The sequence below is a fragment of the Engraulis encrasicolus genome, chromosome 21 (genome assembly GCF_034702125.1).
Source record: "Engraulis encrasicolus isolate BLACKSEA-1 chromosome 21, IST_EnEncr_1.0, whole genome shotgun sequence".
In the NCBI taxonomy this organism is placed as follows: Eukaryota; Metazoa; Chordata; class Actinopteri; order Clupeiformes; family Engraulidae; genus Engraulis; species Engraulis encrasicolus.
The window spans coordinates 27,362,013-27,389,902 of record NC_085877.1 but is presented as its reverse complement, the minus strand read 5'-3'; the positions used below and the strand labels follow the sequence as shown (position 1 = coordinate 27,389,902).

General features: G+C 42.0%; 2 protein-coding genes across 2 annotated transcripts in view; one reads left to right on the top strand and one right to left on the bottom strand.

The window, feature by feature from the left end:
- Positions 1-1,021: 1,021 nt before the first annotated feature.
- Positions 1,022-17,407, bottom strand: alpk1 (alpha-kinase 1). Its single transcript, XM_063186485.1, has 13 exons — positions 16,918-17,407; positions 13,220-13,374; positions 12,631-12,829; positions 11,559-11,618; positions 10,558-10,644; positions 10,045-10,121; positions 9,305-9,400; positions 8,709-8,813; positions 5,261-7,487; positions 4,932-5,076; positions 4,512-4,677; positions 3,709-3,892; positions 1,022-3,205 (listed from the first exon to the last, which is right to left on the bottom strand). The coding sequence occupies exons 1-13, from the start codon at positions 17,027-17,029 to the stop codon at positions 3,003-3,005; spliced, it is 3,816 nt and encodes a 1,271-aa protein (XP_063042555.1). The 5' UTR covers positions 17,030-17,407; the 3' UTR covers positions 1,022-3,002.
- A 2,373-nt stretch (positions 17,408-19,780) lies between these two features.
- The window catches only part of LOC134437058 (equilibrative nucleoside transporter 2-like), a 52,273-nt gene continuing 44,163 nt past the window's right edge, over positions 19,781-27,890 (top strand). The window contains exon 1 of the mRNA XM_063186490.1: positions 19,781-19,936. The gene's annotated coding sequence lies outside the window, so the exon portion shown is untranslated. The remainder of the gene's footprint in view (positions 19,937-27,890) is intronic.

Here is a 27,890-nt window from a genome sequence, read left to right as displayed (position 1 = left end):
GTTAATTGTGCACTATGTTGCCTTGCACATGAAGTGAATTGGGAAGATGATTATTGCAAAGGTGGTTTTGAAGGCTGGTTTGGGTCGTGACAACAGGGCAAAATTGGCCTGGCCCCTTGGGGCCTCTGGCCCTCAGGCCCCGTTACCCCAAGTTGGCCTGGCCCCTTGGGGCCTCTGCCCCCCTGGGCCTGGGCCCGGTAGGCCCGTTCATGAATCCACCACTGCCCCCCACCAACCTGGCGGGTCGGGAGTTGCACCGGCAACCTCTGGGCTACAAGTCTGACGCCCTAACCATTTACCCACGACTGCCCATGACATATCCTATTATTTTAACTATTTATTAATTTTAACTTACACTAACTAACTTTAACTTTTTAACTGGCTGCTGAATCCCTGAATCCTGCTGAAACAGATATAAGATATTAAAGAAGTAAAAGATAGCAGTCTGCATCTTCTAAATTTATGTGGGGTATTAATTAGACAAAAGACTCAATGCAGTAGAATCCTACAGTGCAGATGAGATAGTTAATAAGTAATTATAAGGCTTGAAACAGACTATGATCTGATCTCATGGTGCATTACTGATCCACATTTGATAAACGATTGACATCTGTTAAATTGCAATTGAGCTTTCTGTCTATGGCATCTTTGCCAGAAAAAAGCCCTTGTATTTTGACTCATACAGGTGGGTCCACCTCCGATGACCGATAAGTCACTCACGAGTGTTACCCTGCAGGGACTCGAACCAGGCACCATATGGGGTACCAAACTGAGTATCTGACAGCTACAAAAAACAACAGACTTCATGGCGTCAAAGATAAAGTGCACCCAAACACTGTCAGTTGGCCTTGGCCCCACCAGATCTGCCCTCTGTAGAAGAAAAGAGGCAGCACTTCAGGTCACTAGTTTGAATTTTATTACTTCCAATACCAAAACGTCTGATGGGCAATAACACTCAAAGTCAAACAGTGACTAGGAGTGCTGCCCTTTCTTCTTTGGAAATGCATCCCATACAAAAAAATCCAACCATTTTATTTTATTTTTTTATTTAGAATTTAACCTCGAAAAGGTAATTGTGTAAACATTGTACAGCAGGTCATTCTCCTCACCAATGTTCACATTGAAATAAATCTTTCCCAAAGATTGCCTGCACAACATTTCACTTATTAAGCTCAACATGGTACTTGCTGTTTTTTTTTTAATCAAGTAGGCCTGCACATTGTTAAAAATATTATGTACAAATTATGAAAAATAAATCATATCACATCATAGGGAAAACAACTACTAACAACTATTCAACCATAATTTAATTCTAGCCTTTAGCCACATACACGTAGCAGTTGGTAAGTGGAATCATGTAAAGCAAAAGTGCAAAGAACAATGAAGCATCAATAACCATGAGTGTAAGAATCATGATAAATCTTTGCTTTTCAAATTGTTATCATCAGTAAGAAATGTCTTTTGTGCAGCTCTGTTAAAATCACAAGTTCAGAAGGAAGTTCAATTATAGTTCAGCTCAGATGGAGACCTCTCAGAATGCTGGCTTAACTGAAAATTTGAGATACAAATTACTTTGAGGATCTTGAAACCAGACAACACATGTTAGAAATAGGAAGTGATGTGTTTTGCAACTGTCCACTATGATGTGAACTATGAAATAAAAACTCCTGCTTTTGCTGGACCAAGAAAGAGTCAAGATTGGTTTGCTAAGAGGCAGAGCTTGTTCTCTGAAAAGTGTGCCGACTTTCCTCTCCCTTTGGCCAAAGCGTAAAATCTTACTTCTCTTGTCTAATTTTCTTGACGATGAGCTATATGGCTCACTGCAAATCTATAATTTCAATACCTTTTTAAATCCCAATATCACATATACTGAGAGTCAACCAAAGAGTAAAGATTGTAGATGGATATGTTACATTTTTGACATGGAAGTTGGACTGTCTCTTCAATAGCGTGTTCAGGCTGATAGAGAACCATGCCAGTGCCTGTTCCCGCACCTAATCTTGAACTGGCTGATGTGTTCACACTGAAAATCTGAGCGCTCAGGGACCAGAAAGTTGATTTCCGATGCGAGCTGAAAAATAGTGGGTTTTTCTCTGCAATCTATGACGACTATCTAGACGTCAGCCGGTTCATCCGGCCATGGTCACATGGCAAAGTGCACAACCCAGTATGAAAACAGGTGGTTGGCAGGTGAGCTCTTTGGTTCCTAATAGCTGGTGCAGGAGCGGGCACCAGCACCACTCTGGTCAGCTGGTCAACAACAGAGAACAGACAGCCAGCCTGCTTCTCCAAACTTCGGTGCAGATACAGCCCATGGAGTGGAATACCTTACAGCCAACGGGACTGCTCTGAAATTCAGAAATGCTTTAAAAAGTTGATTAATCGCTGGCTGAACGGATTTTGTAAATCTTATTTGAAGCTGACAATTAAAAATTACTTAGAGTTGGTCCCTACTTTGCCCTAAAGTATAGACCAGGGGTGCTCAACTAGAAACTGCAAAGGTCCACTCGCCAAATTTCGTATGTTTCCAGGGTCCAAAAAAGTCGCTACGGACCGATGCAGAAAATAGCCTCACTCGCTGGCCACACTGGCCTCTTGCTCACTCACTGAGTTGTCATAGTGATGATACTTTTATTTGTCATAAGACTGGCGAAATACACCTATAGATCGCATGGCAGCGAAATCTCATGTATAATTTATACATATTAAATACAGATGGATTTTGTCTTGGTCCGGATGACATTGCGTTTGGGTCCGCATCCGGACCTGGGTCCGCCAGTTGATCATGTCTGGTATAGACATTAACAGGGTAAGATTTGTAGAAAAAAATAGGGGGGGGTGGGTAATGGAGTTACCATCAATGGAGTTACAATATCAATGGAATTGCAAAAAAGAAGTAGAAGAACTGGAGATATCAAAACCAGAAGGGGGAAATCCTCCCTTACAAATACTGTAGCACCCTTGCTATGAAATACCACAAGCTATCTCGGCATAGGCACCGTCTAAGCTGCAACCTTGGGCATCTGCAGTTTCCCCAGACAGAGCTTTCTACAGATACTGTTACATTCTGGGCCGTGCTGCGCCTCCAGGAAGAGGTCGATACCTCTCTGGTGGAAGTTCGACTTTGAGTGGTAGGGCTTCTTCAGTGTGTGGATCTGTGGGTCCGTGAGGTAGGTCAGTCCGTCACCTTTCTCTGTCACCCAGCCTGCATGAGGCAAAACAAACATACGCAAAATTCTGTGATGGTTACCCTTTAAAATAAGGAGACTTACTATATTTTAAGACAGACACAAATCCTAGAACACGTTTTCAGTTTCCATTATGCATGGGTAAAAACTAAATTAATCCTTTGGGCCAATGACAATCTGTGTTTGAGATGTGACAATCTGTGACAATCCCTCTGATTTGTAATTTTTTAGGTTTTTGCATTGCAAATTTTATGAAAAACAAACACAGACAAGCACACAAAAACATGCATTTCAAAACTACACCAGAGTCCTTTTTCATCTGCTTACCCTGGAGATCATGAAAATTGAAAATAAAATGCACACCAGGCTCATTCATGATGCCCGAAACGTCATATTAAATAAAAAGAAACGGGAGCCTGGTGTACAGACTTCATTTTCAATTTTCATGTGACTTTGCAAGTCCCACACCCAAAATATTTTTGAGACGGATGTGCAGGTTTTTTGTGTTTTTTTCCCTTACCCTGGAGATCCACAACAACCTCCTCTCCGCCGGAGTATTCGAAGGTAAAGTGCCCGAAAGCGATGCCGTATTGTAAAGCTTCAGTTTCCTTGACAGTGCTCGTGTTGTTGGTGAGCTTGCCAAAATTGCCCATGATGTATGGCTCAGCTGTTACACACCCAACAATCGTGTCTTGCTCTAAGATCTGAAAAGCCAGTTGAATTATACAGAATTACTGTACAATCACAATCATGCTAGTTTATGAAAAAAGAAGAAAAAAGAAATATGTAACATGGGCAATGACAAAATGAAACAATCCATTAATCTCTATGACAGTTCTTGACAACTACTTTATGACGTTTTTTTGTATGACCAGTGCATATGAAGAAAAATTGACAACGTGTTAACAGAGATTAAAAGTACAGGGATTTTCTGTCCAAACATTTCTCATAAAAAAACATAAAACTTAAAAAAGAAAACATTTCTCCACTATTGTTTTCAGATTTCTGGTTCACCTCTAATCGTTAAACCCTGACATTAACTTAATATAGTTGATGTACTGTATGACAACTTTTCTTGCTTTGTTGTGATGGGTAACAATAGTTCTTCTGCACCAAATCATCAAATACTTTTTTTTACATTAAGGTAAGTTTGAATTGCTTGAAGAAGATCAGTAGACCGAAATGTCGCGGTAAACCATGCAAATGTGAACAGTGTGCGGGAGCTTTCTTTGCTTTAACGTTGGTGATCCAGGAGTTCCACTCCTACGCACCTGACCAAGGAGGTGTGCAAGTCTTCACTTACTAAATTTACAGAACACTCACCAGCAGCACCTCGGAGGGGATGAAGAATATCTGGGCTATGATGTTCTTCTCGTAGAGTCTCTTGTTGAACTCCGTCACGTAGTACTGGGCGGTCATCTGCCTCTCCACGTCATTCAGGTGGTCCTGGACAGCTGCCTCGAATTTGTGATACTGCTTCCCCACATAACTGATCACAATGGGGGAAAAAAACAATGCTTTCCAGACTTGTGGAAAATATTTTGTGAAATTTCATACATTTTGTAAAATAGGCCCAGTGCAGCAAACTGAATATTGGACACCTGTTACCAGTCTATGTTACCCGCTGTTAGCCCAATGTTAGCCATCATCATCTTTGGTTGCAATGCCTACTCTGAACGCTGGCACCAATTCTTGTAAAAGGGCACATTATAATCAAAAGAGATATACTACTTCTTGACTTACCTGCCCAGCAGTTCCTCCTGGTGGAGAAATTGAACACAAAATGCTTTGCGTTGTGCACCTTTATGTAGATATTTCCCAATGTATAGGTTTGTCTCACGGCCAGTCCACAACCCAGTGGCCTTCGAAAACTTCAGCAGGACTGCCCCTGAGACATGAAACAAGTTTAAAAGTATATCAGTATCCCTCAGATAATTTCAGCATAAACTATATTGAGAATGATTATGATATGATAATGGCAGTATGGTAATGATTTCAATTTAGGCATGTGTGGTATTTTTCTTTTCTACATTAGCATGAGTATTACTGTAAGGCCTCATAGTACATCTTACCATAGGCTTTGTTTTCAGGTAAAGATGGATTTTTTTTCATTGGAAGTCTCTTCATCAGGCATTCATGGCAAACTCCAGAGAATAGGGCACTGTAATCCTGCCGTGTTAGAATATCGCCCAGTGCGTCCAACTCAGACAGATATGAAGGGAAACAACCGTTACATGTAGTCCCCTCAGGACACGAAAGGTTTGTAGATGAACTTCCATTCTTTGGCTCAGTGGCACTTTTGATGATATTTGGCCCTGTCGCTGCACTGTTGACTCCTACGTTCATCTGGAGACCACTTTGATCAGGCTCAGTTTCCAGCGTTTCAGAGGGGAAGGTTGGTTTGGTAGGTCCACGGATATCCCCAAGATGTCCTCTGGGACGTTTGTCTTCTTGTTCATGGTTTGTTGGCAGGATGTTTCTCGCTGCTGTCTGACCACCACCGCTACGAGACGATAAGGCATCAAGTGAAGGTATTTTTTGCCAGGATGACGATGACCCGAAACTGCTGCCTAATGAACTGCTAAGAGGCCTTTCCTGGCTGCCGGGAAGACCCACTGCAATAGGGCTAAGGCTTGGGTTATCTGGATCATCTTCAGTTTCATCTCCAACAACCTCTTTATTGCCCTTACGAGCAGCAGAGGATGCCTCTGGCAATGGTGAGAGGGATCCAAAGCTACTGCCCAGAGAACTGGAAGACGTCCACCCCTTGTTACCCTGGATGGGCACTTTAACACCCTGGCTCAAATTCAATACATCTGGGCTGTCATCTACTGTCTCTACGCATGATTCAGAGATGGGATTGCTTTGTGTTCCTCTTTGCCCAGATGAACTGATGTGGGCTGGGGAGTTTCCATTGGTTGCCTTTGTGAAAACTTGATTGCCTCTTACAACAGAACGGCCATCGTCAATAGATGACTGCGATTCCAACGATGGTATTACTTGCCAAGATGACTGAGACCCAACACTACTGCTCAATGAACTAGACTTGGACCTCTGTTCATTGCCCTGGGAGGTAACTTTGATCATAGGGCTCTGCATTCCCTGCATATCAGATGCATCCTCTTCTGTCTCTGTATGGCTGAGATCAATAGCCCTACTGGGACTATGCAGTTTGGATGACTGTATACGATGACTTCTGTTTCCCTCTTTTCCAGTTTGGATACGGGGAGGCTGCTGTGTTGGATGACTTATATCTAGTACATTGTCTCCAACGTCTTTGCCTTTGATGACCACCATGGATGCTGCAGACAAACCCAGTGCCAGAGAATCTACCTCATCCTCAGTGTCACACTCTGTGGGACAATTTATGTCCCCTGCAAAAGATGGCATATTTGACATTTGGTTGCTGCTTCTGCTTCTGCTGCTGCTTGTCACAACGCCCCAAGAAGACCCCAAACTACTGCCAAGAGAATTTGAGGAAGACTTTCCCTTCCTATTGGCACCAAAGTGTACCTGATCGTCTCCGTCTGAGGTGTCTATTTGAGTGGTGTCATTGTTACTAGGTAAATCAGCATGATGCTGTCTTGGTGATGACACACTTGGCGTGACACATTTCTTCTTCCCTCCCTGTCCGGTGCCGCAAGGTGCCACTGGCACGTGGCTCTCCGTGGCACACTCAGTGTTAGGCATCTTCGTGTCTGTCCCAAAAGCCGTGACACACAGTCCTGGTGTGGACGTGCCTTTATCACACCCATCTACGTCGTCATGGCAACGGCGGCTTTGGTCTGCTTTGGAGGCCTCGCGCACAGACTCGTGATGCTGCTGGAATTTCTCCATGACTTTTGTGAAGTCGTCTTTTGTAAAGACGACCGCTGTGTTTGCTGTGGCCTTGTAGGCGTCTGGAATGAAGGACCCAGGGTCGGAGTTCACAAACGGTTCCACCTTCAGCAGTGATTTCACCTTCTGCACGAGCCCCATGATGTCTCTGCAAAGCCTGTCCCTGTCTGCGTTCTCCTCGAAACAGTAGTCATAATAGGCTTTCGACGCTGCCTGGCATGCTTCTATGGCTTCATTCACTGGGCTATTAGGACTTCCAAGCCACTTGTGGGTGATAGCTAAGGCGTAGGCTGTTTTCACGAATGTGTGCAGCTCCTGCTTGCTGGTCACAACATCCTCTGCTGTTTTTGTCAGTAGGCCGATTTCAAAGGCCTCTTTAGCTTGGGCCAGGAAAGCCGTTTTCCCTGATTGAGGACACTCTGCTGAGAAACTGTAGGACAGGAGACAGGTCCCTTGCACAACCTGGAGAAAGTGTAAGCCGCACAATAAATCATAAAACCCTCTGCTGTGCTCCTTCGCAAAGTAGAATGTTGTATAAATGTGTACCCTACCAATACTTTACTTCATCAGTTATCTTTTTTTAGCAAGTTGAGACAACTTATATCAGAAATCTATTTTTAAGGAGACCACAGTATCTGTTGTCAAATTGATTAAACAAGTCTTGTGGTCATTTTGTAATCTACAGTCTACATGGGCCTGTACATGATGGTGTAACGGAGGCTAACTAGCAGAGTTGGCGTGGAACATTGGTAAACCTTCCTACGATAGCCTCATACAGCGCAAATGCCGTTGGGCCGGGAGACTAGTCTCTTGGTCCAGCGGTATCGTACTGTGTCTCCCATTGCCGTACCGTTGTAGTTGATGAGGTCGCACGTTCGATCCCCGAGGGGGGAGAACAGGTGCAAGATGACCTCCGTCACAATGGCAGTGAGCTGAATTAGCTCGCTGCACCACATCCCCTTTAACCCGTTAAAACATGGTGTTATAAATATGTTATTACCAAAATGGCAATGACCGAGTCATAGTGCATTTCTAAAGGTCCTCTGTTATGTCATAGTAGAGCAGTACCATGGTAATTAACCTTTCAATGACTATTACAGCGTGCCTCAGATGGTACGGCATGCATTAAGGGGATACAGGATGTATTAAAGGATGGCTACTAACTACTAGTTTTTCTGTGCACGTCTATGAGTGTGAACAACAAGTGTCTACTGTCTATCTTTTGACATAGTAAAAATGGAGCATTAATTCCACACATGGAGAGAACTCTGGGACTAAATAGACCAGGGGTGCTCAACTGGCGGACCCAGGTCCGGATGCGGACCCAAACGCAATGTCATCCGGACCAAGACAAAATCCATCTGTATTTAATATGTATAAATTATACATGAGATTTCGCTGTCATGCGATCTATAGGTGTATTTCTGCGAAGTCAGTCTTATGACAAATAAAAGTATCATCACTATGACAACTCAGTGAGTGAGCAAGAGGCCAGTGCGGCCAGCGAGTGAGGCTATTTTCTGCATCGGTCCGTAGCGATTTTTTTGGACCCTGGAAACATACGAAATTTGGCGAGTGGACCTTTTCAGTTTCTAGTTGAGCACCCCTGAAAAAATCGATTCTCTAAGTGTTGAATTAACACTGCATTTTTACTGTGTACAGTATTGAGGGCGTGACACTCACCTCATTCGTCAGCACATACAGTGAGGCGTACTGGCTATAGATCACTGCCATTTTAGCCGACTCTGCTGCAGAAAGCAATCTGTGCTGGGTGTTTCTGAAAAATGACTATGTACAATATGCACACACACACACACACACACACACACACACACACACACACACACACACACACACACACACACACACACACACACACACACACACACCAGATTAATATTGACTGAAGGTTTTCCAAAATAAAGATTTGCTAGATTTCAGATAAACAGTTAGAAGTGTACATTGAATTATGCAGAATATAGTACTACCAATATCCACATTAACCACACTATGCTTAGAACATACAGTCTTATTTTCTTTTTTAAGATATTTTTTTTGGTCTTTATTGGTATTTATTTTTGGACTTTATTCATGATAGTACAGTGCAGACGGTGACAGGAAGTGAGTTGGGATAGAGAGACAGGGAAGGGTCGGCAAAGGACCCGGACCGGGAATCGAACCCGGGTCAGCCGCATAGCAAACGAGTGCCCTACCATATGCGCCACCGTAGGGCCAGAACATACAGTCTTATTTTCTTTTCGGTCTGTATATTATCTCACCATGTGTCTGTCTTCACTTGCAAGCAGCCTCTTGAAGTCCTTGTCATCCATTGACACCAGTATGTTTGCTAGTATGCCCAGTGATGTTCCAATTCCCTGCACAGAATATAAGGTGCATAATCAAGCAAATTACGTTATATGAACAACATAACATGAGCTATATAAGGTTCCAAATTCAAGTCCATGATCAATTTATTTAGATCAGGGGTTGCCAAACTTTTCCATAACAAGGTCCCCCCCATATACGGATATATTCCAGCCAAAGCCCTCCTTACATGGTGCAATACTTTTTTTGCACAACCCTTTTAACAAGCATATTCTAGGTCTGTGAGGCAGTGCCCCACTGGGATATTAAAATACAATGAAAAATAGTTGGTAATGTTCATAGATGTCAATTGATTATTATATTGCAGTTAACTAGTTGGAATATAGTGTTTCACTTATTTTGGTATACATTAGTTATTAAATTAATTCAGTTATTTATTTTGTTTTGTTACAGTCTTACTGCCAACCGTCCATCGCCCACATAGCACCCAACATGGCCCCCCAGGGGCCCCCAGCCCCCACTTTCAAAAGTATTGAAGATTGCACAATGCACATTATCCAACAGAACCTATGTAATCAGTTGATACCGACCATTTAGCCAGTGAATCGTCAAAGTTCTTTATGCATAAATCAACACTTTCTTTCTGTAGTGTGCCACCTTCAAGCTTTGATTTTGAAAAGTGTCTGTATCTCACCTTTTTATCAGGTTGAGGTAGAGAATAAAATCCAACCAATGAAGCACAGATCAGTTCTGCAGCCTCAAACCAAAGTCCTGCACCACACAAAGTGACAATTGTGAAGTACAGCAATAACCCAATTATGATTGTATGTTGAGAGACAGAGAGAGAGAGAGAGAGAGAGAGAGAGAGAGAGAGAGAGAGAGAGAGAGAGAGAGAGAGAGAGAGAGAGAGAGAGAGAGAGAGAGAGAGAGAGAGAGAGAGAGAGAGAGAGAGAGACTCAAGAAAGCAGATAATGTGTGCACATCAGTGGCCCAGGTGCTGGACAAAACACCTGAAGTAAATGAAAATTAACATGAAGTAAATGAATAATTTCCGCAACTCTGTTAATGCTCCCAGTTGTTTAATGGCATGACGTTTTGGACCTAAGGTCCGTAAGTTGCACTTGAAGAAGGACTAAGGTCCGAAACGTTGTGCCATTAAACAACTGGGAGCCTTAACAGTGTTCATTTACTTCAGGGAGAGACTCACCCAGCTTCTGCAGAACTTGGCCGCGAACCTGGACACTCACGGCCTGTACGAGAATCCGGTCACTGTCTGTCTGATACTTCCAGCATCCTAATGAATTATCCACAAGATATGTTATAACACTAAAAAAACCCTGATTGGATTAACTCAATTGAATCATAGGAAGGATTTACACACATTCACTTTGTGTTGCCTCAACCCACCCAAAATACTACCTCACTGTGACACAATGTGATTGAGTTGGTCGAACACATCTTTATCAAACGTAGCCCCAATAATATATTACCCCTTCATAATAGGGAGGTATTACCAAAAGTGTTCAATAGGAAAACAAAGATAAAGTGCAGTCGTTTTGTCATTATCTGTCGCCTCTGGTATTACCTGTAAAGATACATTTTCCTCTTTATTGGAGAGGGCCCTGTGTTTTGTGTCTACTGCACACTGTACCCTGTGTCTACTGTCCTCTAACAACCCCTGTAAATAAAACTATGGCAGTAGCATGCAAAATGTGTTGACCAGACCACACTGTTTATTGCCTTTGTCGTCATTTTAATCTCTTCATGGCCTTTGCTTCATGGTTCTGCTGTTGCATTTACATGCAGAGGTTGTACTTTGCATTTTGGTACACCACTTCTGCATTTCATTAAAATGTGCTACAGTATGTAGTAAATAATACCATTATTGAATTGGGTTCATTCACAATTATTTAACATGGACAAATACAGATATTTTCCAAAGGCTGAAATTTGGTCATTTGATACACCCGTTTATTAATAATCTACAATGTACGTACATGCAATGATTTCAAATGAAACTGAGAGATAAATAGAACAAATAGAGATATTTTCTCAGACGTGCTCACCAGGTGAGCCACTGTTGTTTAATACGCCAATTTTACTCTCTGCCCTTATTAACATGTGGTATGTTAACAAATGCAATGAAAATGAGGGGAAATACAGAGGATTACCAATGGCTGAAGTTTGGGGTTGTACAGAGATGCTTACCAGTTGAGCCACTGTTGCTTATTAGGCTCCCAAGGATGTACTCTGCCTTCTGTAGTTTGCCTGTAATGTTGGAGGAAAAAAAGGAAACACAATAGATTCATATGCCTCTTCCAGATGTTATACTGCTTTTAGTGTAAATGTTGTTATGTTGTTGGGGAAAATAATACATTTCAAAGGATTTTCAGAGAATGTTTTTCTCATTTTCTGTGGGCAGTCATGGGCAAGCAGGTAGGGTGTAAGACTTATGGCCCGGTTCAATTCCTGACCCGCCAGGTTGGTCGGTGGAGCAATTAACCAGTGCTTGGCCCTACCGTGGCTGAACGGTAGGGCACACGTCTACTACGTGGTCGACCCGGGTTCCATTCAGGCCCGGGTCCTTTGCCGGCCCTTCCCCGTCTCTCTCTCTCCCAAAACGTCTCCTGACTCTCTCCCTCAAACTGTCCTGTCTCTAATAAAGACGAAAAGACCAAAACATTATCTTCGAAAAAATAATTAACCAGTGCTTTTAACCTCCCTCATGACTGAAGTACCCTGAGCATAGTGTCGTCCCACCACACTGCTCGTTTTGGGTGCTGTTTGGGGCTGCCCCCTTGCACGGGTGAGTTATAAATGCTATTTCGGTGCTTCTGAGTTTCCCAGGTGGATTGGGCTTTCTCACTCAGGTGGGTCAATGTGTTTTGACAATGCAGAGCAGAGTAAGCTTAGTGCTCGTAACCACAGGCACAGGTACTAATGTATAATTGTTTTACATAACCTGACACCCAGGGTGTTAGTAATTGTTCCAAACTCATGTCCTTTCCTCTGTCATGTGTTGGGTAGACAACATAACATAGACAATTTTCCTCATGTGCCACAAAGCTTTCATTTACTTTCCAGATATACACCACATCTGTGATTTTGAATGTTGTATGAATATTCAATACATAACTGAATTAACCCAAGTAAAAAAAAATGAGCACAGAGGAAGGAGGAGATAGGAAAGAAGAGATAGGACAGAGGAAAGGATGCAAGTTTGGAGAAATGATTTGCACCCACCACCACCAAAGACTCACATCCTGCCAAAGCAGCTCACCTGTGCTGAAGTAGACGCGGGCTTGCCTGATGACCACCTGCGGGGCGATGGGCGTGTCTGCGTAGCGCCGGTGCAACTTCCTGGTTATCCGCAGCAGCTGCCGAGAGTCGTCCGTCCAGTACAGGAAGCGGTCCACCAGGAAGATGGCGGAGGACGCCCAGAGAGGCCGGCCCGCCAAGATGGCTGCCTTTAGGTACGCCTGAAGAAACGTGTATATAATGCCAACACCAACACCAGTTACATTCATTGGTGGATTAACTTTACTGTCATAGAAATACAGACAGGCAGACAGATACAGAAGATAGATAGATAGATAGATAGATAGATAGATAGATAGATAGATAGATAGATAGATAGATAGATAGATAGATAGATAGATAGATAGATAGATAGATAGACTGCACTCCAAATTATAATGCCAATGACATTTCACAGATTTTCCTGAATAGTCAATATTTATATTTAGCTATAAGCATGTCAAAGCACTATTGGGAACAAACAGTAAGTGTTTCAGTGCAGTACAATGCACCCTGTACAAAGTTCACATGTAATTGTAGCAGCTAGTAGTAGTAGGCCGATAGCTAATTACCAAAAGGTGGGGAAGGTTTCCACTGATGAGGTCCTTGAGGTTGACTTTGTCCTCTGACGTCAGGGCGTTCTTGTACTGCCACTTCTCCGGCACAAAGGGCCACTTCATCTCCGCAGCGTCCCGCAGAAGAACGACCAGCTCCTCCGACAGGGCCTCTGGACGGGTCATACATGGGTCAAAGGTCAACGTTAAAGTCAAAGGCAGCCTTGTCAACATTTATATTCACATGTCGTACACAACATTCAACTACAAACCCCAACTCCGATGAAGTTGGGACGTTTGGTAAACAGTGAATAAAATCAAAATGCTATCATTTTCAAAACATTCAATCTATTCATTAGATGGAGAATAGTGAAAAGACAACATATTAAGTGTTAAAACTGAGAAAAAATATTGTTTTGGGGGACATATGTACTCATTTCTAATTTGATAAATCCAACACGTCTCAAAAGAGTTGGGACGGGGACAATAAATGGCAGCAAATGTCGAGGAAGACTAAAAACAAAACAAAAGACAACACTTAACAGTTAAATACATTAACCGATGAGATGATTTTATATAAAAAAACAGTGTTAATTCCTATCTTGGACATGATTTCACCAGCTTAAATGGTGGGTGTATTCCTTGTCATGTTTTGCAATGTTTTCATTTCTGTAGTGCTTACAGTGTGACAGGTCTTGGCCAAAAACCCACCATTTTATCACCTGCTGGTCCTTATGATGGAGCCAAACTGTTAAAACATAGTAGAGAATGCAATTTGACCTTACTATGTGGCAGTAATCGAAGATCTCCCTTCAAAATATAATGCATGAGTGGCTTTTCATGCTGTTTAAAACCCATTTATACCATTCAGCACTGTATTTAACTCTATAGATGAGTGAGAACATCTTAACCAATGCACTACTGCACCCGCATGCCATCATGGAGGCTGACTTTTGAAGCTAGCACTAACACAAGTTGGATGGTCCATTTTTACTGTAGCACAGGATGTGCAATGCTCTATTATTGTCAAAAAGAATGAACTTCTACAACTTCTGCTGACTTCTGTAAGCAAAGGACAGTTTCCCATGTCTTCTGGGTTTATTTCAAGTGAGCTCAGGTGCTTAGGAGAATGTTACACCCCTGTATCATTTTCATGCATTAAGCATTCTTAATATGGTCAATTTTCAATAGCTCTAATTCCTGGAGTGCTAGAGTGAGACTACAGCCAATATATATTTCATGATGTCATGAACCTATACAATGATTTTATTAACAAAAATATGTCTTATATACACTCAATCGTGGTAAATCAAAGGGAATTCAAAAATGTATGTAATAACTATGGTAATTATTCCCTTTGCATCTTTAATTCTGAGTGACTCAGCCTCTCTGTGATGATTTTATACCTGGACACCTATATTGTCTGTCAGTACAATTCATTTTGAAATGTTCTTCTTTGTTGTTTTATCTTATTTGGATGTTTACTAAATTTCACTGATCCCCGTCCCAACTCTTTTGAGACGTGTTGGATTTATCAAATTAGAAATGAGTACATATGTCCCCCAAAACAATATTTTTTCTCGGTTTTAACACTTAATATGTTGTCTTTTTACTATTCTCCATCTAATGAATAGATTGAATGTTTTGAAAATGATAGCATTTTGATTTTATTCACCAGAGTTGGGGTTTGTACTACTACAGCTAATGGCATTATTTAATGTTAATATTATTAGGTATAGAGGAGAGTAGAGTAGAGTAATTGTATTAATCCCGTGGGAAATGCGGGTGTCTGACAGCTTACATAAATCCACAAATACAAAACAAACACAAAGACCTAATACACGTTATTGCACATTGCAGTAAACACGTACCAAAAATTTGAGTATAACAAAATGCCCTACATCAGTTCACACCCACCCACGCTCTCTCTCTTACCATCCCCCCCCCACACACACACACACAGCTTGCATAAATACACAAATACAAAAAACACACTCAGACCTACTACTACACATTATTGCACATTGCAGTAAACATATAGCACATAGTAAAGCTGTCAGTGTTCCATCAGACACACACACGTCACACACACACGGTATTGTTGTTGTTGTTGTTGTTGTTGAATGTCAACGAGACCAAGGAGATTGTTGTCAACTTCCAAAGGGTCCAAAAACAACTGCCACCACTGACCATCGACGGCGATGCTGTGGAGAGAGTGAGCAGCACCAAGTTCCTTGGAGTGCACATCAGCGACGACCTCTCTTGGACCACCAACACTACATCACTGGCGAAGAAGGCCCATCAGCGTCTCTACCTCCTGCGCAAACTAAAGAAGGCAAGTGCTACACCCTCCATCATGACAACATTCTACAGAGGAACCATAGAGAGCGTCGTGTCTAACTGCATCACAGTGTGGGGAGGAAGCTGCACGGAGAAAAACAGGAAGACACTCCAGCGTGTTGTGAACACAGCGAAGAAGATCATTGGAGTACCACTCCCCTCCCTGCAGGACATTTACACCACACGCCTCACCCGGAAAGCACTGATGATCATCAAAGACACAAGCCACCCTGCACACAAACTGTTCAGCCTCCTGCCCTCTGGAAAGAGGTACAGGCGCCTCCGTACCCGTACCACCAGGCTGGCGAGCAGCACAATGCACAAAGCGATCAAGATGCTGAACACTCAACCCACTCTCCCTCCACTGTCAGCCTCTAGCCAGCAAGGCCACTGACAACCCCCCCCCAATCCCCCACCACCATATCTGCTGCGACTGAACATTCCACCTGCACTACTATACTTGTGACTGAACTTTCAACCTGCACTAACTCAAAACATGCACACACACACACACACACACACACACACACACACACACACACACACACACACACACACACACACACACAAGCACACTGCACTTTCTGCACTAAACCCAAACATACACACACTGACACACACTGACACACACACACACACACACACACACACACACACAGACACACGAACACACACACAGACGCACACCGCACTTTCTACCTGCACTAAACACATACACACACATACACACACACACACACACACACACACACACACACACACACACACACACACACACACACACACACACACACACACACACACACATACACACACACACACACACACTGCTGCTGGTGTACTTGACAGACCTTTTTAATATTTATTTTTCTTCAAATGCTACTATTACCATGTCAGAACGCTATAAAGGACTTTTTAGGAAAAGCACAAAAGCACAACAATACCTCTTAATGTATGTCCTCTACAAGTCTTCTGTTGTCCAGTCTTGCACTTTAAATGTCTGTATGAGCACTGTCTATGTCCATACTGTCTTAAGTCCATGTATAAGTAGGCTACTGTCTATGTCTATACTGTCTATGTCCTTACCTAGATTTAGTCTATGTCTGTATGGGAAAGCAAGAAATGTAATTTCAAATTCTTTGTATGACCAGTGCATGTAAAGAAATTGACAATAAAACCTACTTGACTTGACTTGACTTGACTTGTTGCTATTAGGCCTATTATTAATATTATTTGGAAAGAATTGTAAACTTCCAGCCTAGCCAAGACATAATAATTGCCCACAGGAGAATAGAATAGAATAGAATAGAATAGAATGCATAAAAATATGTAGGCCTACATTATCCACAAAAGAGATGCCCATGTAGACTACAAACCATTGCATGCTGTGAACTCTCGCTCGGCCTCTTCCATGCTCCCCTCGGCAAGTTCTTCTGTCACGCACCTGCAACACTCCTCCAACGCCTCTGCCACCTTCTGGCCAGACATCGCAGCAACTTTACTCCAAAAGGTTTAACTCCAAAATAGCCTACGGTTGTAGACCTTTTGAGGAAGTAGATAGTAGACAATGTCTCGAGTGTAAACGAATTACAGCTTAAGTTATAGCGTATGGGATAAAGCGTTACCCACTGTCCTGGACGACGAATTGAATGCTTCCATGAGTTATGATTTGTGGAGTAGACATAAACTGAAAGTGCACGCGCAAAGTCCACGTTGTTGCCGCTGTCCTTTTCAACCCGGCAAGTAATTCAAATGAAAATATGACTAGGCTACATGTTGTTTACAAAACAAAATCGACAAAATCACGTTAGAACTTATCACTACTTCCTACTTTGTGTCAACAAAGGCAAATGTGAGTGACGTATCATTCCTGGCAAGTCGTTTATGGCATGCATGAGCGCTGTCTTGGTTGGCCCAGAAGAAAGTGGGCGTTGGTTTCACCAATCAGCCGAAATTCCCAAATGACATCATACAATGTGGATTCCCAAAATGAGGGTGAAGGGCTTTTGGTTATATGGTCTAAACTAGTCACTGCTACCTTGATTTTGCTTAAATGGGAAAAAGTCTTTGGTTTTGTTACTCAAGGCTGCTACTTCTGAGTTTCAGGTATCATGTAATTTTAGCCAAACATCAACATTTGTAGAATTCTCTATTTAGACTATCTATGTAAATCAGGGTATTCAATTAAATGTCAACGAGGGCCAGTTTTTCAAATTCCTCCTAGTAAAGGGCCCGAACTATAATAGGACTATGTAGGCCCTGTTATGGTTGCCGACTGAATGACTACAATACGGGACACTTCATTGAGGTGTGGGGTCTGGGGGCCCACCCCCATGAAGTTTTGCATTTCTTAGATATCATTTCCTGCATTTAAACATCCCGTGTCCCATTTCTGATCAATATGGAACCTGTACTTTTATCTCTAAATTCTGAAAAACGTATGTCAAGGGGCTTGTTGGGGGCCAGAACCTTGCCGTCCAAGGGCAGCATCTGGCCCCAGGGCCTCCATTTGAATAGCCCTGATGTAAATCATTATAGACTCTCTTTTTGTGCTGTAGCTGCATCCGTGTAATTACAGTATTTTTCCATTTCTGTTTAGGCCTATTTATTTTCCACAATTTTTTTCATGCCTTAACTGTGTTATAGCCTTGCCTATAGAGGTGGAAAGTAACTTTACATTTAGGCCTACTCAAGTATTGTAATTGAGTAGGCCTAGCTTTTATGAGTACTTTGCAATTTTAGGTAGTTTTTAAATTGAGTGCCGGTACTTTTACTTGTACTTGAGTAGGCCTGTATTTTAACCCAAGTACTTTAGGCCTAGCCTACTCAATTACACTGGAACCTGAGTGCAACATGGACTGATAGAGGTAAAATGACAAACACAAAGATAGAGCAATCTGATGTTCAACATTGTGCATATCTGGACACAGCATTTTCACTATTGTATTTGCCCCACTTATCTTGAATCAATGTATTGGATGATGGCTGGTGCCAAGCAAGAGATAGAGGTCATGGAGAGGAGATTCAAGAAAAAGAAACATTGAATTCTCGAGTGGAAAGCTAATTAAAAGTACCAAAGTGCTTTTACTCAAATTACATTTTAAATGATGTACTTCTTTCATTTACTTGAGTAGTAAAGACCACACACACACACACACACACACACACACACACACACACACACACACACACACACACACACACACAAGCAGACACACACACGTCGCACACGCACAAACACACACACACTCACACGCACACACACTTTCATTGGTATGTTTTTTATTATGTTACTACATTATTGTTACTATTGATACTTATCGATACTACATGTCATATACTGTACTTGCATGCTTTTGTCATGCCAATAAAGCGCTATCGGAATAGAGAGAGAGAGAGAGAGAGAGAGAGAGAGAGAGAGAACAAAAACGACCCAGCCAAGTAGGGCTATTCACAGGCTGAAAAATGAACTCTTTTTTTTTTTAAGTCAAACGTTGGAAATGAACCTTTTCGGCATCAGAAATGACAATCGACAGTCAGATGTAGGCTAATTTCGGAGGCTGCTGATTCCCTTATTTGGCTCTGTGTTTTCATTTTAGACTGATAGCATGTTAATAAATTCATTTGATTTTATTTTCCATTAAAGCACATGATACACATTTAATTAAACCAAAACGTAAATATTAAAGCATGCACGTTTAAGTCTCCCCCCACCCCATAACACCATGTTGGTAGGCCCATTTGACCCGCACATGAACCTTCGTAAATGAACCACAAGGTGGCGACAATGCCATTTGTTAGGTAGGGCCTATGCAGGATGTGGATGTTGACATTTCACCCGTTGTATGCGAGTGTGTGATTTGATTTCTGTTGCAAATTAGCGTGATTGCAGTGTCAGATTTTGGCTCGCAAGAGTCAACCTGTCACTCCATGAGAGAATGAACACAAAACACTTAAGGGTCTATTTCACAGGTTCTGACTGAAAGTAGGCAAACTATGAATTGGAGCGTCAATTGTCCTTGGTAGGAATTAATTTCCATTCAACTCTTTTTTCATGAACTGAACTAGAGTCAATTGTTTTACTAGCCCACAGTTGCTGTGTAACTACAAGTAGGCCTCGTCAGTCCAGTCAGTTTAACCTACATCTCTAGCAGCTGTAGCACTAAGCCCCTCCCCCGTTCGGATGTTACTCCCCCCTCAGATATCTCCCGAACGTGATGTATCGTAGACAGGCTGCACGAGCCCAACCTACTGTAATTCAGACTGGAGCTCGCTAAAGTGAAGACCACGTGGACCTAGCTAACCGTGTGTAAGTGCGATTACACACTAAATTGGTCACTGTCATCAAAGGACATCGAAGACAAGTCCGGACTGTCGCTGTCTCCCTTTGTTCAGGTGAGATCGAATTTTGTTTTTCTCTGTTGTTGTGTTGGTGGTTGCGTTTGAATCCATCCATCCTAGCCTCTATGACAGATGTCATGGGGCAGACTCTCACTTCTAGGCGGATTCGTTTCATTATGGGAAGACGAATTGGCAATAACGCGTGTTTTCTCTTCTCATTAAGTGCATCCAGTGATGGACAGATTCATGTACAAAGCCTTCATTGTTCGCGGTTAGTTATCATAGGACTCTGCACAGAATAATAGACAGCTTGTTTTTAGCAGCAAAGAAAGATGGACACATTCAGGGATTTTTCTCCCCTCTATTTGAACGCAGGTTTGTCAACACGATGGTAGTGTTAATGTGTTTTTTTTTTTACTTGTCGACAACAAATAAACCGCCAAGTTCACTCTTCCTGTTGATGTTGGCGCTTATTTTTTGGCGCTATTTATGCCATCTGTCATCTTCTCGAAGTGATAGCGCCAAATTGCCCTCTGGGCAGTGTCGCAGGTAGGCTACATTATTAGTTAACATTTTAACGGTATTGTTTCGTCTTTTGTTATGCACACCATATGTAGACTACAAATTATAGATCCTATACAGTCACGGTTTTCAACTGGAGGCAAAATATAACGTAGGCCTATCAGTATATCAGCCAAATAAAATGGTCGCAAATGGTCGCAATGCATGTGTCTGAGCACATGGTTCGGTGGATGACGCACATAAGTGACAAATCCGGTGGCATTACCTTGGAAGCGCTGGTGCCGCACTATCCATTCAGGCCAGTCAGACACGCTGACACAGTTTGACTACAACAGGAATGAGACAGGTGAAATCGCAAGGATGGAGGTGGTGTACTTGGAGCTTCTGTGAAGGTGCCCATGAGTTGGCACTTGTGTGCTGTGTGCGCAGTGTTTTGGATATCACAGGGGGAACAGGCCCGTTCAGCCCACGTCAATGTCACAGTCACAATTTAGCTTAGCTGACAGTCACACCACAGTTGAGCGCAGCACTGATCCAAAGCCTTGATTCAGCATCATGCGCTGAAATCAATTCAATGATGCTTTGAAATCAGACCATTCTAATTTAGTGCTGAATTTTGTACAGTGCTGCCACCAGCGTGCCTCGAGGTCTCCAAATATTGAAATGTATGAAGGCCACTATCTAATGAATGAACGAATGAATGAATGTAGGGTATGTGTCCAAAACAAAATCACTTGATTGTCACTTCAGCCACTAAACTAAGAAAGAAATGTAAAATATGCTTAGCATGAAACTGTGGTTTCAATGCAATGGCTCAATGTAGGTGTATATTCACTTTGGAGTTGTCTATGTCATCTGCACAGTGTAACGCAGAGGTGAGGAACATACTGTCTTGAGGCTGTTTACAGCCCTTGAGGCAGTCTTATCCGGCTGTTATGCAGTTTCACCTCATATTTCATACTTTATATATGGGTGGTTGACGTTTAAGGGCGTAACGCAAAAAAAAAAAAAAGTTTTTCAAATTCCTGAAAAAAATGATGGATAAAAATTGGAAAAAAATAGAAAAAAATAAAGCACTTAGTGGTATGTGGAATTTCACCTGATTTTTTGCCATTTTTGGGAAAATGTGTCCTGCATCAACACATAGCATAGGCATGTCACACCGCAGGAAAATGGAGTCACACCACAGGGAATTCACTGCATTATGGCCATTTTAATCCTTTTGTATACATGACTGACATCTGAGCTCATGCTAACTTGATAATGATATTGTGTTCAATCCTAATATGTGTTTTCATTAATAAAAAAACTTTTTTTTTCCTCCTATAAGAGCAGTCACACCACAGGACACCATAAAATGAACCTAAGCATTGCGTGACAGAAAGATTGCAATATGAAGACATATTAAGAGGTTAAGAGTCACCTTAAACTTCCACAGCACTCTCCAATAACTGAGGTACTGACTGGTTAGGAGCCAGTCTTTAAGACCCTTGTAGTTGGCCTTGCAGCTTCCCATTCACAAACATTGACATACATGTCACCCCACAGGACGCAATTTGTGTTACGAAATTGAACTTGTAGTTTATATTACTGTCTTGAGTTTTTTCCACATTCACATACAGTGTTTCCCATACATTGAGGAAACTATGGCGGCCCGCCATAGTTTAAATTTGGCCGCCATAGTTTACGAAAATGTAAAAAAAAAAAAAAAAAAAAAAAAAAAAAAAAATTTTTTTTTTTTTTTTAACGATATCCGTTTTTGTTAAAACGATTTGAATTACGATTTTGAATTTCCTTCGCATTTTCATCCTGGAATAAATACATCCTATAGACTCTGTATTGGTTAGATAAGTAGTCCCACGGTAACACAGAATGAGGGGAAAGCATTAGGAAGTGACCGTAAGGGTATTACAGTTGATTCATGTGTGCACACGTGTAACATCGTGTGAGTAACAGAACATGCGCAACGATGCGTTATGACACGCCGATATGCGAGGATCTTCGTCCAAATCGCTAGTCGCATGCATCATCGCTAACTGCGTTTACATCGCGTGCCGCGTGTAAGGGAAATGTTAGTTGTTGACATGTAAAGAATTCACTTCAATTTGTGCTGTTTCTTGCTTCAGTTGTGGACAAAAAGATGGCCAAACTCACAATAGAAAGCCTTTGCTGTGCTACTGAACAGGGGTGTTAACCAATCCAATGAGTTCTCTCATTGCTCTCTCTCTCTCTCTCTCTCTCTCTCTCTCTCTCTCTCTCTTTCTCTCTCTCTCATTCTCTCTCTTTCTCTCTCTCTCTCTCTCTCATAGTAGCCTACTATTTACCCATAACAAATGGTGAATTTCTGAGCCCTTTTTAATTTGTAGCCTAGCCTATACCACTGAAGGCATGATAATGCTTCATCATATTTTAGAAATAGGGCCTATGTGCCTTTTATATACCAAATGTTTATCATTTTGAAATTGTTTCAATTGTTTATGACTTGTGTATGACTGAAATTATCTCTGCATACTATCAGTGCTGCATTGCTTTGTAAAGATAGGCTATTCAACACACTTTAAAAACACACTGAAAAGATACGGCCATAGTAGCCTACTGAAAACATTTTGTTCATAATAATGGTGATTAATAAATGGTGGTCTTAAATTTTCATACTGACATCCTTGAATTTGACTTGGTAGATCACGGCAGACCATCAACTTCAAAAGTAGATCTTGGTTAAAAAAAGGTTGGGCACCCCTGCTATAGAGAGAACCACAAGTGCTTGAAAGACAGGGATCAAAAGCCTAGTCAAGTTGTTGTAGTTTACTTGGGTTTGGGAGCCATATAAAAAAACCTTCAGAGAAGGGACAGTTGGGATGAGTTTACTAACACTCCCTAGGCTTTGTTTTACAGTTGTAATGAGTTTGGTGACAGACCTTCATTGACACAGCAGAGGAGACATCGGGCTGCATATAGAAATTAATGTGTAATGAATGTGAATATAGACTAAATGTGTAATATGTTGTTCAGCCCTTTTAATGGGAGGAATTTGGAAAACTGGCCCTGTGACCAGCACCCCTCATGTGTACGCCTACAGATATGTGTGGGGGAAAAGGCATAGCCTACCCTCTAAGACCCTTTTTGTCTATGCGTTAACAATTTCACAGTGCTCTTAAATTCTTATACTCTGCTCCTATTTTGTTTTATTATTGTTTCCCAGACCCCTGCATGAGGGACGAATGAAACTGTGTTGTAAACAGAAATTATTCACTGTACTGCATTTTTTGACAATGACAATGTACTACTATTATACAAGTCATGGGTAAAATCTTATGTAGCCTTATTTCTCAAAATATAAATGGCTGAAATATAGGCCAAGGCCTACAGTTTCTCCATGCGCCAATGTCATACTGTAGTCATTGTTTTGCCGTTTTGCATTTACGCTGCAAGAATCACCCCCCCCCCAAAAAAAAAAAGGCCCGTGTGAAAAACCCCCCCCCCCCCCCCCCCGGACAAAATAAACCCCGGCTGCCCCCATAGTTTCCAAAATTTCTGTGGGAAACACTGACATATCTTAATCTAAAGTTAAGATTTATGCAATCGTGCCAAATGCTTCATACATTATTCAAAATGTTGTTGGTTAATTTATATATATATTATTATATATTGTTTCATTAATGTTACAGTCACACCGCAGGAAATTTGACATATAAACCTTTACATACATCTTAACAAAAATGTTTCTTCTCATCTAAGACTAATATGAAACATAATGTACCACATCTTCTTTCATTGACATTTGTTTTTTAAAGGAAAATAACAGTTTTGTAGGTTTTTAACCAATGTTACGAAAAAACAAAGCGTCACGTCTCCCACCCATATTCAGGGGACCTAGTGAAGGTGTGGTCTGTTGTAAAGGGGGCCATCTTCAATGTAGGCCTAAAGTGCAGGGGGAAGTCTTGGTTTGTGTCCATAGTATGGCCCTTGGAGGACTTAACAAAATTTGAAGTGGCCCATATCAAAACTGTTCCCCACCCCTGGTGTATCGGCTCAGAGAGGTAGTTAGAGGTTCCTGAATCACTGTTTGTCCAGATGGCTTTTTTTGGTCGGTTTTGCTGCCTCAATTCTGACTTAAGTTTCAAATCTCTCTCTCTCTCTCTCTCTCTCTCTGTGTCTCTCTCTCTCTCAGAAACACACACACACACACACAGTTCAAGCCACAAAGGTCTATCTGTTCAGGCCTTTTCCCATAATATTCAGTCAGAGTCGGGGCTTGTGAATTCTTCAACCCACTCTGTTCATGTTGGGGGCAGATCAGGCAGAGGGAGAGAAACGGGATGGCAGACCAGCCCAGCTGTTACCCGACGTGTGTGTGTGTGTGTGTGTGTGTGTGTGTGTGTGTGTGTGTGTGTGTGTGTGTGTGTGTGTGTGTGTGTGTGTGTGTGTGTGTGTGTGCACGCGCACACGCACACGCACACATATGAATTCTCTGAATAGTTTGCTAATATAAACATGGGTAGAGGTTTTTTTCCTGTGGTCTCACTGGTGGGTTTCTGTCGGGCCATGTGTAGATAAACTTAGCTGTTGGGTAGTTTTAATAGTTTTTCTTCCCCATGTGCAGCAGGTGTTGTGGCCTCTACACACGCGCACACGTGGTGTTGATGATATTTTGTACTGGTAGCCCATGGGGGGGTATTCTAAGAAAGGTTCATGGCAAACCCGGTTAAAGTTAACCAGGGGGTAGTGGTAAAATCAGCCTGGTGTTATGGCTGACTCCTCTCACCTAACTCCTCCGCTCTGGCAGGTGCAAACCTGTGTATTTTTACACCGTCCAATAAATTAAAGAGAAGTCACTCTGCACGCTTCACTTTGACTACATTTTTAACCAAGTGACACTTCACGCATCGCATGGCTTACTGCAGCTTCATCCAATTGAGAACTCTGCATGGTGGGAATGTCACTTGTGTGGGAACTTGACTGAATGTAGAAAAAGCTAAACAATGGGACTGAGCCCTGTTTTACCAACTCGGCAATGTCCTCAGCATTGGTGCGCAGTTTTATAGTTTAGTTTTAAGGGTGTGAAATAGTCACAGAATCGATGAGATTAGACACTGATGGCTATGGGAAAGAAACAACCAGAAATAACAAAATTCACTTTATTTTCTGGAGCATAACTGCAGTGTCCTGATCAGATCAATCTTTGGCCACATTCGGCACAATAAGCAAAAAGACTTCACCTTTTTTTTTTTTTTTAGCACATTCGGACATGCCATTTGCAAATTAATGAAACTGTCAGGCTACTTTGGAAAACATTAACACAAGGTTGAATCAACATCTTGACTGGCTTTAAAATGACACTTAAATGTACACAGGATTGACACAAGTATGGCAAACTACTACAGAATTGTGCCTAGATGTTAGGGTTTTGGGTTAGGGCTACATTAGCAGGCTGTTGGTAGCTCATGTCTACGAAGCAGCCCATTTTGACAGATCGCAGGCCTCAGCATTGGAGTGTGGAATTTGAGTCAACAGCGTGGCTCCAGGAGGGGTTGTATTGACAAGTGTGTGTGGAACACGACCGATGGGGGGAAGGGTTGAATGGGTTCATGACCTTGATCTCTGAGTTCAGGCGTAGCCTATTGCCGGGCATGTGATTCAGGTTTAGACCAAAAGAAGTTCCTATGTGAACTTAAGCTCTAGAACCTTTACCCTAATTGGAGTGGAACCCCAATGAAAGCAAACAGACCTTTACCCTATTGTGTGTGGAACCCCAATGAAAATAAACATCTTCAGCAGCTTTATCAACAGTTAACGGTTGAACTGTTGAAGCTGGATTGGATGACTGTGGTGATGATGATGATGATGATGACACCACTTAATCTCTCCAAAGACTAAAATAAGTAAATCAGATAAAGGCATACTCATTTCAACCCATTACGGGTTAACAAAACAAAAACAAATGGTATTATTGAGTCTTGCATGTGACTGATTATTTGTAACGATCACAGCAGCTACAGCTGTATCTACTGTGTAAACTTCATCACACAGTCTACGACTAGGTTCACAGGTGAGCCACACAATTTGAATTTGGAGACAATCTTGTAATTGAATGTCTCTTGATATTGCCTGTACATCTTACCAGTAAGTCTCATCTTAGACACAAAAGAACAACAACAAAAACCCTCCAGACCCAGAAGTGAATTTAGTCTGTTGCAATTTGATCAATGATGAAGTCGATTTTGAATGCACCATTGTAATTCTAAACAAGTAATTGAATTAAAAAATAATTTAGCTTATACATACTGTCGGCATTCCAGCTTATCCAAATGCTTTACTAATCTTGTTTCTGATGCTGTGTATTTATGGAGTGAGTAAATAGAAGTGCCCTTGAGCAAGGCACGTAAGCCAACATTGCTCCAGGGACTGTAACCAATGCCCTGTAAATAACTGTTCTTCACTTTGGATAAAAAATGATGGCTAAGTGTAATGCGATGTGCTGGCGTTTCTTGTATCTAGTCCTTACAGTGGAAGTGGGTGATATCAGGTGAAAGGAGAATCAAATGTCCAGACTCCAATAACTGCTAACTCTGCATTTCATCTTGGTAGGCCTAATACAGTATACCGTATAATGATATTTTAAAAAAGAAGACTTTGAAATTGTGTAACTAACAACCATTTCTGTGCAACCTCCTTTTGAAACTGGCCAGTGGTCACAGTGATTCATTGATGTATTGATTTGTATTGAGGGCGAGTGACACTGCATCTGCAATCTGGACTTCAGACATATGACCCGCAGATGACTGAGCATGTCAATGGGCTAGTGGGTTCAGAACCCCAGATTACGCCAATGTCAGTACTTTTGTGCTTGTATCACAATATGCATTGCACTGTGACCCCTGTGTTGTGGTGTGAATTGTATTGTGAGGTTGTTGGCAATTCCCAGCCCTGCTGTGCTGTGTGTGCAGTGCACTTACACTGTTCTAGAGTGGGAGATCTTGAAGTAGGATGCATTCAATTGATGAGCATTCTGAATATCCTCTCCCGTCCCTTCCACCACCACAATAAAGCCCCTTTGCTTTTAGTTGCTTGCAGCGACCTTATGCCACTATCAAAGCCGTTGCCCGCTTTGGCTGGGTCCAGGACAAAGTAATCTGAAAGGGCCCCTCACCCAAAAATGTAATGAGACCCCATTCTGGGCCCTGTGTGTCCCTTGGCCCGGGACAGCTGTCCCATTTGTCCCCACCTGTAGGCTTCCCTGCCGCCACTGTATCGGTTAGACCAACGTTGATCGGAAACTGGATTCAGTTGTAAATTACTTTCTGGAGTAGCACTGCTCTAGATAAAAGCACAAAATAATTCTCTAAAAGCACAAAGTAATTTGAGATGACTACGTCGGTTGAACTCAGTCCTTTCCTGTGACACACCAGATGTTGAGGAACAGGAGTGCAGAGAATACCTTACTTTTCTACGTCCTTTCTGCACTTCTGTCGACCTTGTTTCCCAG

Excerpts from the sequence above, each read along its gene's own strand:
- alpk1 (XM_063186485.1), bottom strand. The coding sequence starts at position 17,029 with ATGTCTGGCCAGAAGGTGGCAGAGGCGTTGGAGGAGTGTTGCAGGTGC. Across the intron at positions 13,375-16,917 it reads AGAGTTCACAGCATGCAATG|AGGCCCTGTCGGAGGAGCTG; the intron begins GTTTGTAGTCTA and ends TGACCCGTCCAG. Across the intron at positions 11,619-12,630 it reads CCGCGTCTACTTCAGCACAG|GCAAACTACAGAAGGCAGAG; the intron begins GTGAGCTGCTTT and ends CCAACATTACAG.